The 13552-nt window shown below is 33.0% G+C and overlaps 1 protein-coding gene across 8 annotated transcripts in view; it reads left to right on the forward strand.

Annotated features, from left to right (window-relative positions):
- Window positions 1–13552, forward strand: part of EXOC2 (exocyst complex component 2) — a 193205-nt gene that overhangs the window by 54585 nt on the left and 125068 nt on the right. For 7 of the 8 annotated variants that reach the window (XM_036237595.1, XM_016159498.2, XM_016159497.2 and 4 more), the window contains 3 exons: window positions 2279–2392; window positions 4065–4189; window positions 12643–12723. In XM_036237595.1, the coding sequence (XP_036093488.1) occupies window positions 2279–2392; window positions 4065–4189; window positions 12643–12723 (320 nt within the window). The remainder of the gene's footprint in view (window positions 1–2278; window positions 2393–4064; window positions 4190–12642; window positions 12724–13552) is intronic. The other variant, XM_036237590.1, reaches the window with a different exon arrangement.

Consider the following 13552-nt stretch of genomic DNA (forward strand, 5'->3'; position numbering starts at 1 on the left):
AGCAAATTGTTAGGATTATATAGAACTCCAGTTTAAGTATCGTACTGAAGTAAGGTTGACAGAAGAGCTATAAGCATGTTACCATGCACATCTTTCTCATACAGATGACGGATGGCAATAATTTATCATGCCGTAGTTTCCAGTTTAGACAAAGCCACATGAATCTTGAAACATCATTCTAGACAGACACTATTCACTAGTTAAGATAGAACTATGGAATATAGCCTATGTGTATCAGAGGGAAGGGTTCTAGTTATTAAGCTAGGGCTCAGCTTAAGTCTCCACTCAGTCATTATATTCTCCAAAAGTTCTACCATGCAAGCATCATTTACAAATAAATAAAATGAGAAAAGTATTAAACTAGCATGAAGAATCCAAACCAAAATAAACTTCTAAAAATGCAGAGTTCTCTAGCTCCCTTTCAAAGGCTCTGTTTTTTGAAATGACCACGAAACTTATACAACACACACACATGATTTAGACTGTAATTTTTTGACTTTTTAAGCCAGTGAAAAAAGATGTAAGGTTGACCTAGTCTCTGAGTTACTAAAACTGAGGTGACTCCATGATTTGCTTTATGTCTCGTCTCATCTTTTCATCTGTTAGTAGAATGTTAAGCAGGACTTTCTTTCTCCCTAATTAAAGAAAATGCCATAGCATGTGGGACTTTTTCTCTCTTGACTGAGGCCCTGATAAAATAAATGTTGGATTCTAGATTAAAGTGCAGGGTTTACAAAGGAAATTGTGGATAACTGGTTTTGCTGCTTGTGTTCCTCTACTTTTAGGGAGTATGGAGGGATAAAGAAGCCAGTAGAGAAGGGGAAAGTTTATAAGATTTCTTGAGAGCTAGGCTGTGAGAATATGTGCTTTTCTTCACTCATGCCTGGTGAGTGGGGCTTCCACAGAGCCTCCAGGTAAAAGCGTTCATGAACCAGAGGCGCTGGCACTCAAGAACACTGGACCAGTGCATGTGGACAGTGGAGGTGTCTGCCTTGGCAAGGGTGTTTCCTGGGACCAGATGAGAGAGTAGGCTCCAGGCATTGCAGAGTTGCGCTTAAGGGAACTGGTCACCTGCAAGTCAAGAGGCTCAAGCAGGTAGTACTTTTGGATGAAAATGCTGATCTTGGACTACTAGGTTGCCTGATTTCTGAATCGAGGCTATTTATAATAATGTGGATCAAAACTCTCAGATAAGAGTGAGTAGAAGTCATCAGACCTGCCCACATTTTCTTCCAGGATGGGGATAATTTCTCCCATTGAATAAATTTTAAAGAGGAACTGGGCTATAAAATAATGTCCTATTCAAACCCTGTGAGTTGGGCTTATCCAGTATATGGGGGTAAGGAACACAGTTCAGTCAGAAGGCGCAGCAAGATCAGAGGAACAAAGTAAAAACGAACACCATGTGTGCAGGAAAGTATAATCCCTTCGAAGTTGCTGAAGCTTCAGGCTTGAAGATTAGAGTGGCAGAGATAAGTCTTGAGAGAGAAAAAGGTTCGGATCATAGGCTTGACTACAGAATTTGGACTTCATCCCGCACAGATGGGGATAATATAGTAAGGGCTGCTAGCTCATAAGCCCTCTGTGGGCAAGGTCTGCCCATGTTGTTTTTGCTCTCTGGCACAACTGTCTGACCTCTAGCATGGAATGTGGCCTATAGTTGATAATTAATATTTGAACAAATAAATAAATGATTCCAGAAGTTGACCTTAAAATGTAGGCAAGAAAATGAGCTGCAGATAATTGCTTTTTATGAGCCTTTCTTAAAATTATTTCAGATATGGACATGTCAAAATGAGTAGTGTATAGCTAGATCTAATTTTATTAATAGGCATTATCATTCAGCATTATTAGTATGCCTTAAAACAGCTTTCGCATAGGTCTTTAACAAAAATCATTTTAATAAACTGATTTAATGTTTTTTAGTTTCGATATATCCAAGTTTTTATTTTCATCCTTTGAGTAGGGAATGATTTCATAGTTGGCTAGATTTCATAAAGTATCAATTTTTAGTCTCTTTAAATCTTATATTCTTGTATTGATGTAATTTCTATATATTAACTAATTTCCTATCTTATATTTAAGCAAAGTTGATATGAAAATAAACTAAGGTGCAGGAAACATTTTGTGGATACATACAAAAATAGGCTCCATATTGTATGGCGTATAATTATAATGGTTTGTATCTGTGTTTATTACACTGGGTTCTCCTGGATGTCTGTTACATCCTTGTGGTAGTAACACTTGAAATATATTTTAAACTTTTTTTCTCCCTCAGAAGTAAATTTCCCCAGAAGGACTTAGAAATGCTGTTTCCTGGAATGAGTGCTGATTTTACAAGCGAGAATTTTTCAGCTGCCTGGTATCTTATAGAGAACCACTCAACTACCAGGTTAGTGATATTGGACTGTTGACTGTGAATGGCTTCACTCGGATGCAGCTAATAGGATTATATATGATTGTGGGTTTTAGGTCCAACTCTGTCACTTTGTAGCCCTTTGATTTTGGGTGAGCTCATGAACATCTCAGGGTATCTATTTATAAAATATGATTATTAGAGTACCCTTATTTCCTACTATCATGTTGTTTCTACGTGTTTCATTATTTGTGTAACCCGTTAAAACTTTGTGGAATCTCAACTGGATACCTAACCTGAAGTCTGAACGTGACCTACTGAAATAACAAAACTTTCAAGTCTTGATGTAAAATAGGGAACACACCTCTTTCCCTTACTGTAGAGCAAAAGAGAATGAGTTAGTTTATCATTTTACAGAGACCTGGTTTAAAATTAGGCAAAAAATAAACAAGATCATATATCCAAATTAAAGTACTCATTTTTGTCTGCTAATGACATTTTATCCTTTGATACACATAGGCTATATTTCATAGTTCTACCTTAACTAGTGAGTAGTGTCTGTCTAGAATGCTGTTTCAAGATTCATGTGGAAACTACAGCATGATAAATTATCGCCATCTGCCATCTGTAGGAGAAAGATGTGCATGGTGGCATGCTTACTCCTATTCTGTCAACCTTATTTCAGTACGATACTTAAACTGGAGTTCTGTGCAATCCTCTTTCTCATAAAGGTCAGGTTTGTAACTTTTTTTGCAAGACTGGTTTAAAACAGTTAAATTTAGTAAAAATGTTTGAGTAAATGGTTTGTTGCATAAAACTTTTATTCTTGAAAAGTCAACTTGTTAAAATATACCTTTGGAGAAATTTTTTACCTATTAGGATGAAAACCATTACATTAATAGAAGACATGAAGAAAAGTCGATATATACATAGAATAAATTTGGCCTGATAAACTTGTAAAGCAAATGTCTGAAATCTTTCATTGTAAAGATGGTTCTAATTTCACATTATGAATGTGCTTTTTCTATTACTAGGAGTCAGAATTGACCTCTTTTCTGGGTAAGCCTATCATAGTACTCAATTTATTCGAATTTTTATAGCTATACTTTCTTAGCTAAAATGGAAATAAAACTTCTGAAATACAGAGGACTACATATTTTTCTCTACTTGAGATGTAGAGATAAAATATTGTGGTCTTTTTAGTTATTTAAATTGTGAATTGATGCTCCCTCCCTCAGGTTTTCTGTAATTTCACTCCTAATGACTGGCTGCTGATGTGATTAGGATAACAGTATGCTCATTTTATATCCAGAATACAGAAATGAATATACAGAGGAGGTCCTGTCTTAGATAGTGTCTACCATGATCTCAGTCTTCCCACCAGGGAGATGATACTCAGAACGCCTTACCTGGCAAATCATATATATGTTATGTCAGTTATAAAAATACAATTATATTTACTTTGTAGGGGTCTGATATATTTAGAATGACTATTCGAGGGCTACTAATCTCTTTCCTAGCTGCTATAATTTTTGTATTCATAATAAAAGGTTTAGGTATAGGTAAGAAGGTGAAAACTTTGATTTTCATCTGGTTACATGTTATATCAGTTTGTATTTTTATTAATGTAGGTTTCAGTATTTTACACTTAATGAGTTGTCTTCTATTTTGCTTGTCTGAAAATTTTAGTTTCTTCATTTCATTTCAGTTTTGAACAGCTCAAAATGGCAGTCACCCACTTGAAGAGACAGGCTAACAAGAAGAGTGAAGGCAGCTTGGCGTATGTGAAAGGGGGTCTTAGTACATTCTTTGAAGCCCAGGATGCTCTCTCAGGTAAGGTGACTCTCAGAGCCGTGTGCTAGGTCTTCCACAGTAGAAACCCAACACTGTGTTTGCAGTGTTTACAGGGTCTGTAATTCATAAAAGTAGAGATCTAAAATGTGCTATAAATATTTGTTGCTGAGTAGGCTGGAATCTCTTTGAAGCCTTGGTGCTTTAAATATTTGTCTCTGAGGCTTTTGCTGACCCATCATACATCTGTGAAATAGGAGACTTTATTTCTCCACAATATCCAGTCTCCAAGGCTGATAAGAAATTAAATCCCAATGGATAAAATTCTAGAATTTAAAAAATCTTTTACAGCCGTCAATATCTTACATGTTACTAATTCTGTAAAAGTGACTCATTGTGTGTTGGCCACATTGGTCACATTGGTGACCTAAAAGTTTAATAAAGATAATGCTGGCCAACTACTAATCAACAAGTAATTATTGCATATAGAAATGATTTTATTAGTACAATTGAAAATTTTAGACACATTTTTTGATCTATTGAAATGCATATTACAAAAAATATTAAACTGATGAATAAGAAGGAACTACTGTTGTAATCCCATTGCAGAGATATTTTATATGAATACATATTATAAAATTGGAATTATGTATACAGTTGTATATGCTAGAAACCTTTATTCTTTCAATTGTTCCTCTGGGTGATTATTTCAAATATAGCATTTGACTTATTAGTAGCTCTTTAGAAATTTTCTGGCTATAGTCTTAAGTGAAATTGATCTATAATTTTTAAAAATGATTTTTTGATCAGGTTTTGGTGTTTACGTTATATAGAATCATATAATCGTATGCTTATACGTATATAGTGTGAAATGGATTATATAGATTAAGAATTATATGTTGGAAATTTGAAAGAGCTAATATATTTAAAGAGCTAATAAATTGTTCAAGTAATTTGTTTTACTTTTTTTATTATGATATATTTCAAATGTGTTAAAAGTAGAGAGAATAGTGCATTCACCCTCACATACTTGTCACCTAGATTTAACTGTTCTGAATATTTTTCCATCCCTTGCTTCATCAGTGTTTTTTAAGGATGGTTGATTTGTTTTGTGTATTGCAACTCTCAAGCAATGAATCTCTAGCAGTATGACATTTCTGTCCTATGGGCTTTAGTATGAGGCCCCCAAATGAGAACATTTAACTACATAACATCAGTACCATTATCACAGCTAACAAAAGTTTCAGTAATTCTTTAATATCATCTACTTCTCAGTTCAAATTTAAATTTCTCCAATTATCCTCTGACTTTCCTTTTTATAGTTGGCTTGTCCAAATCAAGATGTAAATAAGGTCCAGATTTTTCATTTGTTTTTTTTTTTTTTTAGGTTTGTAAGCCTTTTTTAAACTAAAAGAATCCCTTCACCTTTGTTACCTTGTCTTTTCTTTTCTTTTTTTTTTCATTGAAGAAAAAAGGTTTATTTGTTCCATACTCTGGATTTGACTGATTACTTTCTCATGTGTCTTTTAACTTATTTTACTTTCCATTATATTGTTTAGATTTATCTCATTGGACATTAGATATTATGCAGTTTCAACAGTTTTGGCCACATGCGGGTACTGTGTGCTTTCTGTTTTATTACATCAGGAGGCCATTAGTGTCTGCTTATTCCTCCTGTAGAGACACTGTGATGGATAAGTGCATTCAACTGGGTTAGACACTGGCAGTTGTGTATATATACATTTTTGAAATTTCTATTTTTTGTGTTTTATTTATTTTGGTTTGGTTTCCTCCTGAAATTCTCTCCATCAAGGTTTTCAGGTTTTTTAGCATTGCGTTATAATTTTTAAATCATTTAAAATTTATGTTCTAAGTCTTTCTCATTATCAATTCATGTTTTGTGTTCTACTTTATTTACATTGATTGTTGAGTGAAACTATTTTGTATTTTCAAAAGTTGAAATTTTAATTTTCCTCTTTGATCTAGTAGTTTGTAATAGACTTCTGTTTTTTAAAGTTAGTTTTAGTCTTATTATGAAAGTAAATGTTTTCCTTAATATATGTCAATTTTCATTGTGCCAATGATAAAAATGGAGGGTGGAGCATAGTCTCTTTAGGGCACAATGTTTGATAGAATACCAATGCCTGATTAATTATATTATTTAAATTTAGGTAATTTAAAATAAACATGTCAGACCTCCCTCTTTAATTTTGATTCTTTGTATGAAAAGCATGTTTACTTTGTAACTCTTGGTGGTTTGGCTCATCTTGAAACTGTTATAATATAATAATAATAACTGTAAAATTAGGGGCAATTCCAAGACCACCTGCAGGTTTGATAATTTGCTAGAAGGACTCACAGAAGTCACTGAAAGCTGTTGTACTTGCAGTTATGATTTACTTCATTGCAGAGGTACAGATTAAAATCAGCCAATAGAAAAGACTCATGGGGCAGGGTCCAGGAAAGTTCCACGCATGGAGAGTCCAGTTGTCATTTCAAAGTGGAGTCATGGACAGCACTGATTTTCCTTATAATGATGTGAGACAACATGCATGGAATATTGCCAGCCTGATCTAAGCCTGGTGTCCAGAGTTTTTACTGGGGCTCTGTTACATCAACATAGTCAACTACCCCAGTGACTGAGCTCTTCAGTTCTCCTGGAGGTTAAGCTAATACCGAGTGACCCATAGCCCTCCCTGTAAATCATATTGTTAGATTATATGGTGTGGTCCAAGACCTCCAAGTAAACAACACACTTTATCAGATGTGACATTCGAAGAGCTTAGAGATTACTTTCTAGAAGCTCAGGATGAGGCTAGAACTCTCTGGCAAGATTAAATTCTGTTCTGCACAATAGTACACTATTGACATTCCATAACTTTCCTTTTGTATGCATTTGCTTAGTATAGTAGGCATTATGTACTTTTTAACCTTAAGAAATTTTGATTTGGGCATCTCTCTTGTAAGCAACATGTAGTAGTTTTATTTTTTATGCCATTTTGAGACTCTCTGCCTTTTGATAGAGGAATTTAAGTGTTGTATATATGTATCATAACTAAAATTTTTGTCCTTTTGTTTTCTCGTTATTTTTTGTTTTTCATTTTTCCCTCTGTACTATGTAGACTATATTGTTTGCAGATTTGGGAGAAATGTTTTTAAATTTTATTGTAGGTTGTCTTTAGACTCCTGTTGTGTATAACAACAGTTTTGCACATCTTTATTTCTCATGCTCTTTTTTTCTGGTCTTAATTTAATCTGAAGTTATAGACCCAGCTTCTTATTTTATCATTTTTTTTCTATTTCATTATTGTTTCTAGACTTTTTGTCTTTTGCATTTAAGTTATAACATATTTACTACAGGTCTTTAAAATTTACCATATACACATGAATTTAATTGGCTTTAATGTTTATTGCCTGTCGGTTTATTTTATTTTTCTATCTTTGAATTTTTTGTTTTTAACTATATCTTTTGTGCTATGCCTTTTAAATTCTTGTATGTCTGGAAAAGTCTCTTGTTTTCACATATGAACAACCACTTGGCTGTAAGAGAATTATTTTCCAGAAACATTGATCCAGTGTCTTTTAGTGCTTCAAAGAGGAAGTCCAGAGCCAATGCAATTCTTTATTACTTGTAGAAGAGTTGGTTGTTTTTCTCTACCTAAATGCTTAAAAGATATATTTGTTTAGCCTTGAATTTAAAAAAGAAATAATACCTTTTTAGGTTATATCGTAATGTAGGTCTTGTTTTTATTCATTTTACCTAATATTTGATAAGCTTTTAGAATCTGTAGACTCCTATCTTCAATTCTTAACACTTTTTTTTTTATGTCAGATTTTATTTATGGTTTGTCTCTGAATAGCTTTTTATAAAAATATCACTCTTTTTCCTTCTTCTATCCTGCATGGTGCCCAGTACCCTTTTTGTTTTTTAGTAGAATGCTAAGTTGCCCAGCAAGAAAACGCTTTTACTAGTTTCCTTTCATTTTCTGCCATGCTGGATGTTGGGAAATATGGTCTCTAAATGTTTGTAAAAGGAAAGATGTTATTACAAGTGAAAAAAAATGGGGAGCTGAACTATAGTCATAAAGAAGAAATTTGAAGATTTTTTGGTTTCTGCAAGCCCTGTGTTAGAGTGTTAAGCTAGAGATGATAGAGTATAATTGAACTACTTTCTCTGCTCTTTTTGTTATTATCTGTGTTCTTCTCTTTGATTATTTTGTATGCAGTCCAAGGTTTTTATTTTTAGTCTATTCCAATCAGGTTTACATTTGGTAGCTTTTACCTTCTTGTATTGCCTTTTTTTATCTTTAAGTTTTCATACTTTTGTCATTTTTTTTTTCTTCTGCATCCCATGAGTATTTTTATTAGAACTTGACCATAGTGTGTCTGGCATAACTAATCTGCCAGTGTTAACCTCAGTGTGTTTATTACAGTTTTTTTCTTTACGTTATCCCACAAAAATATTCTCAGCATCACACTTCACTTTTCTATGGCTGTCATTCTGCCATTCTCTTTCAATCCCTTGAAGTCTTGATGAGCCTTGATTTCTTACCAGCTACTGTTCACACAAGCTCTCCCAGGTTATGGTAGTGTTTGTGTAGCTACTTACACAAACAACGCTAAAGGCCTTCTTCACTTCCTCAATGCTATATGATTGCTATCTTTATTTCGGTGACCATTTCCCTGACTGCCCCTTGAGTTTGTCATCTCTGCAGTCACTTGTTTTTTAGTGGCAAGTTCAGCATTATCACTTGTTCCTTTTGAGAACAACTATGGGCCAAAATTATATGACTTATTCCTCTTTCTGATTATAGCAGGGTAAAGAATACCAGAATAAAGATGCCAAAACAGAGTGAATAAGCACGTTTTGCTTGATACACAATTGGTCTTCATTCTCATATTACTTTTATTGCTCCTATTCCAGGTCGTGTGAGCCATATTGATTTTTTTTGGGGGGGGGACATTCTGTTGTTAGTATCTATTAATGTGTGAAGATAATCTAGACAAGTATGCTTATATAAGACCCAGTTATCTAAATAAAAACCCTTTATACCTAGTAGTCTTCTATGTAGTAGTTGTAATTTTATTATTATTTATTGTTTCTTTTCAATATAACTGAGGAAGGAAAAGATTCACAGATTACCTAACCAGTTTAAATATAATTTATACGTGATTTAGCCACTCTCGTAAAAATTTGGTAGACTAAGAAGTAGAAACTAAATGTTTGAAAAGTTCTTTATAAATTTAAATTATTAATACATCTTACTCTAACTCTTCCTGGTAAGTAAGTATTATGCTCAGAGGTTGACACATAAGCCACATTAGTCCCCAGCCTATCTTTGTACATACAGGCTATGAGCTAAACATGATTATCTTTTTCAATTTTTTTTTTTTTTAAAGAAAAGAATATGGGATAGAGGCCCTATGTATCCCACAAAGCCTAATATATTTATTGTCTGATTCTTTTTTCTTTTTTTTTAAATTAAGTTTATTGGGGTAACATTGGTAAATACAATTATATAATTTTCAGACATACATTATAATTTGACATCTGTATATTCTGTTGTATGTTTACCACCACCCAAAGTCCAGTTTCCTTCAGCTACCATATATATGATCCCCTTTACCCACTTCACTCTCCCCCTAATCCCCTATATTTGACTCCCTTTACTCTATATCCCCCGTCTCCCCCAACCTTTACCCTCTGGTAACCACTTGTCTATAGGTTCTTTATAGAAATAGTTTGTCAATCTTTGACCTAGTTTGACTATTCCCATGTCATATTGGTGAGTAGTAACATATAGTGGTTAGAGTATATACACACAGTGTACCTGACACTGAATCCTTATAGACATTGCAATATACACATGTCATTTCTTAGTGCCTTATTTAATAATGGTATTATATGAATGCATGAACAAATATGATTTTTAATTGAAATTTGCATATTTGATGTTTATATTTTATTAGAGTTCACATAATAATTTCAGTGAATCAGTAGGCAGCCTTTCTATAACTGATTTTTCTTTGAATACAACTTTTATATACATACTTTTTTGTTTCTCAAATATAAATTTATGAAGTTCAACTGCTTCAATTTCAATAGATTAGAAACTATAACAAACCTGTGATCATGTACCATGTTGCTTATAGAGTTATACTATTTAAAAATGTTTTCAGAGAAAATAAAAGATCAAGTGAACCAGACATTGGTTTATTTGGTTTAATTTTCTGGAAAATAGGATTGCCTTTATCAGATCCCAGTGTCTCTTGGTCCTCAGGCCTGGCTGACAGTTGGACAGTGGCTCTGCTGTGGTGGAGATGGGAGACAGGAAGTTGCCTTTTCAGCAGAACAGGGATGTAAACTGAGCTCTGGGGAGCCAGGCTCACCTCATCTTGACCTGCTGATCAGTGATGGGTTTTGTCAGCAACTGAAAATGTGGTTGCATGATTTCCTTTTAACACTAGTTTTGACTTAGAAAGTAGCACTTGAATCAGGACTACTATAAGAAATAACATCTTATTGTTGTGGACAAACTGCATGAAGTGCCTGCTTAATAAATTGCAATGAGTGCCAAATGTTCTTTTGCAACCAGGACTGTCAGAAAAATTACAACATTTAAATAAATAGTGTGAGCAGATTTGCTGGTATAGAACATGGAATTCTTTCTAGTCTTACTTTTTAATCTTCTTTCTTAAAGATGGGAAATTTTTTTCCATTTAAGTACAAGTTAGGCTTTGATATTTGAAGACATTTTAGGTTACCATTACCACTTATTCCAAATTTAAAACATTAATGGAATAACTTTTTCCATTCCCAAATCAACGAAGATAATTAAAAATATAGTGGCTGATTTTTTTTCCCAAATGTATTTTTCTATGAATGTGTTTCTTGAACAGAGAAGTGGTCTATTTTATAGTTTCAAACAAAATTTGAAGTTGCTTTACAAAAAAAAAAGTGTAAAAAGGGACAAGATCAGGATTAGAAACTAATTAAAAGCCAAGAAATAGATATTATCATGCATTGAGAATATATATTCATACTGTATTTGATCACTGAATTTGACCCAAATTTTCCAAACAGTGAGTCAAGGGAAACAAATTGAATTGTAATTACAATACACATTAAATTTTTTTTTTTCTTAGACCTTCCCCTCCTTCCTAAATCTGCCACCCATGAATGTTAGGTTGAGGCAGAACCTATAAATGCCTATTATGAAAGAGTTTGATGCTCTATATGAATGTTGGAGAATAGAGTAACAATTTTAGTATACTGGCTATGAGGCCTTTGGAGTTACATATCTTGCATGTGAGTTTACTTGAGCAGGTTATGTGAAAAAATAAAATCCTGGGTGTTTTAGCAGCTATTACTTTTAAGAGAGAGATCCATTTATTTGTAATTGACTGCAGTTCCCAACTGACATAGTAAATATGTTGTTTTCATATTACAGATGTGAAAACAGAGGCTTAAACAGTTTATGCTGCTTAGTCATGCAGTATGAGCAGTATGGGGGTGAAGTTTTTTGTTCTGGAATCAGACTGCTTGAGTTCAAATTTTGGGTTTGGCTTTGTGACCTTGATCAACCTATTTAATTTTACTGAGTCATGATTTTCCCATCTGTGAAATAGAAATAATTTTAGAACATACATAATTGGCCTCTTACAAGATGAGCATTGTGCATTAGAAACTTATCATAGTGCTTAACTTATGGCCATGGCTCAATTAATATTCGTCTTGCTATGTTATTTTTATGATATCAGAATTTTGAATTTGAAATTGTATTTGCTCATTTTGTTTTGAAAATTATCTTGCTGCTCTGTTTAAAACCCCCCTATTTGGGAAGTAAAAAGTTTTAAAATATAAATTATTAAATGATTTCCTAATCTTTATAAGAATTATGTAGTTATATATCAACAATAGCAAGAAGGAGCAATTAGAGGGATCATTTTATAAACTATATAAATGTCTAACCAATGGTGCTGTGTACTTGAATAAAAAAAAAAAATAGCAAACACCTCCAGCGTAATTTGTAGATGTTTCTTGGGAACCTCCAGTGAAATAATTACAGAATGAATAGAACATGAATGTCTTTTGCTATGTTATGTTCTAAGGTCGAAGTTCAATACTTTGAGTTTGATAGACGTCAAATAGTAGTATTTCTGAAACTGAGACTTTCCTGTGGCCAAATATAAAAGATATTAGTTACTTAAGTCTTACTTTTCTTCTGTAATGCAACTGTTTTTACCACTCAGCAGTAAGCATGATGATTATATGTATAATGTACTACTTTAATAGTGTTAAACTGAATAATTTGGACTGGTATATGCTGATTACTTTGTAGAGTTTGTACAGAGTTTTTGCATGTTTGTGCTTCTTCCAGCAGTGAAAATAATATGACCATTTTTAAAAGCTATTCAAAAATGACATTTTGATGTAATGTATTCCCATTAATTAAAATAGCATACATTTTAACTAGACTTTATTTTTCTTCTAGCCATCCATCAGAAACTAGAAGCAGATGGAACAGAAAAAGTAGAAGGATCCATGACGCAAAAACTGGAGAATGTTCTGAACAGTAAGTTTTGTCGTACTACCCAAAACTATTTATGGACTTTATAATAAGCTTTAATATAATTCTTGGATCTGGTTTCACAGAACAAGTCAGTAAGTTGCATTTTAATATTTATTTCTAAATAATGTTTTAGTATTTATTTCTAAGTAATGAGTTAAAGAATATAAAGATTAAAACATTAATAATGAATGTTCCGTTTCTGTTGGCATTTTACTTGTGAGAAATCATAATTTGAAAAAAAGCCAGTATACTTTTTGAGAAGTAATATTTGTTACCATAAAGAAAACCAGTATATAAATAACATCATCAAAGACAGAAAAGCCAGGATTATCATTGAACAAAAACCTGAAAAAGTATCTTCAAGTATCTACTAGTGTTAATGCAAATAATTTCAGCTACTAGGATAACAGATACTTAAGTGTCATTTATTTATTTAGACCTTGCCTTTTTCCAAAACAAACTTAAGGCAGCTGGATATTTAAGAGTGTTTCTAACTCTGAGACTTTTTTAAAAATGTAGGCCAAGAGAAACTGACATATGCTAAATTTTGGGTTCCACTTACCTGACATCCTAGCTCCAAGGTACTTATGCTGATTGGAAAGAAACCCATCAGATGAATCATTCTTACTATTATAATATTAATGGCTTAAAAATAAGTTACCCTTTTTCACGCATTTAGTAAACATTTGACAAGGAACAGTAATGCCCAAAGGAATCTTATTTTTAAAAATAAGTATAGCATATGATTTTCCCATAGTAGGGTTAAGAATAACTAAAAAATGTAAGAACCATCACATCACATCTTTAGTGATTCTGTGAAAGTAGGATTGTG

Source organism: Rousettus aegyptiacus, unplaced genomic scaffold (assembly GCF_014176215.1).
Source record: "Rousettus aegyptiacus isolate mRouAeg1 unplaced genomic scaffold, mRouAeg1.p scaffold_m13_p_1, whole genome shotgun sequence".
Lineage (NCBI taxonomy): Eukaryota > Metazoa > Chordata > Mammalia > Chiroptera > Pteropodidae > Rousettus > Rousettus aegyptiacus.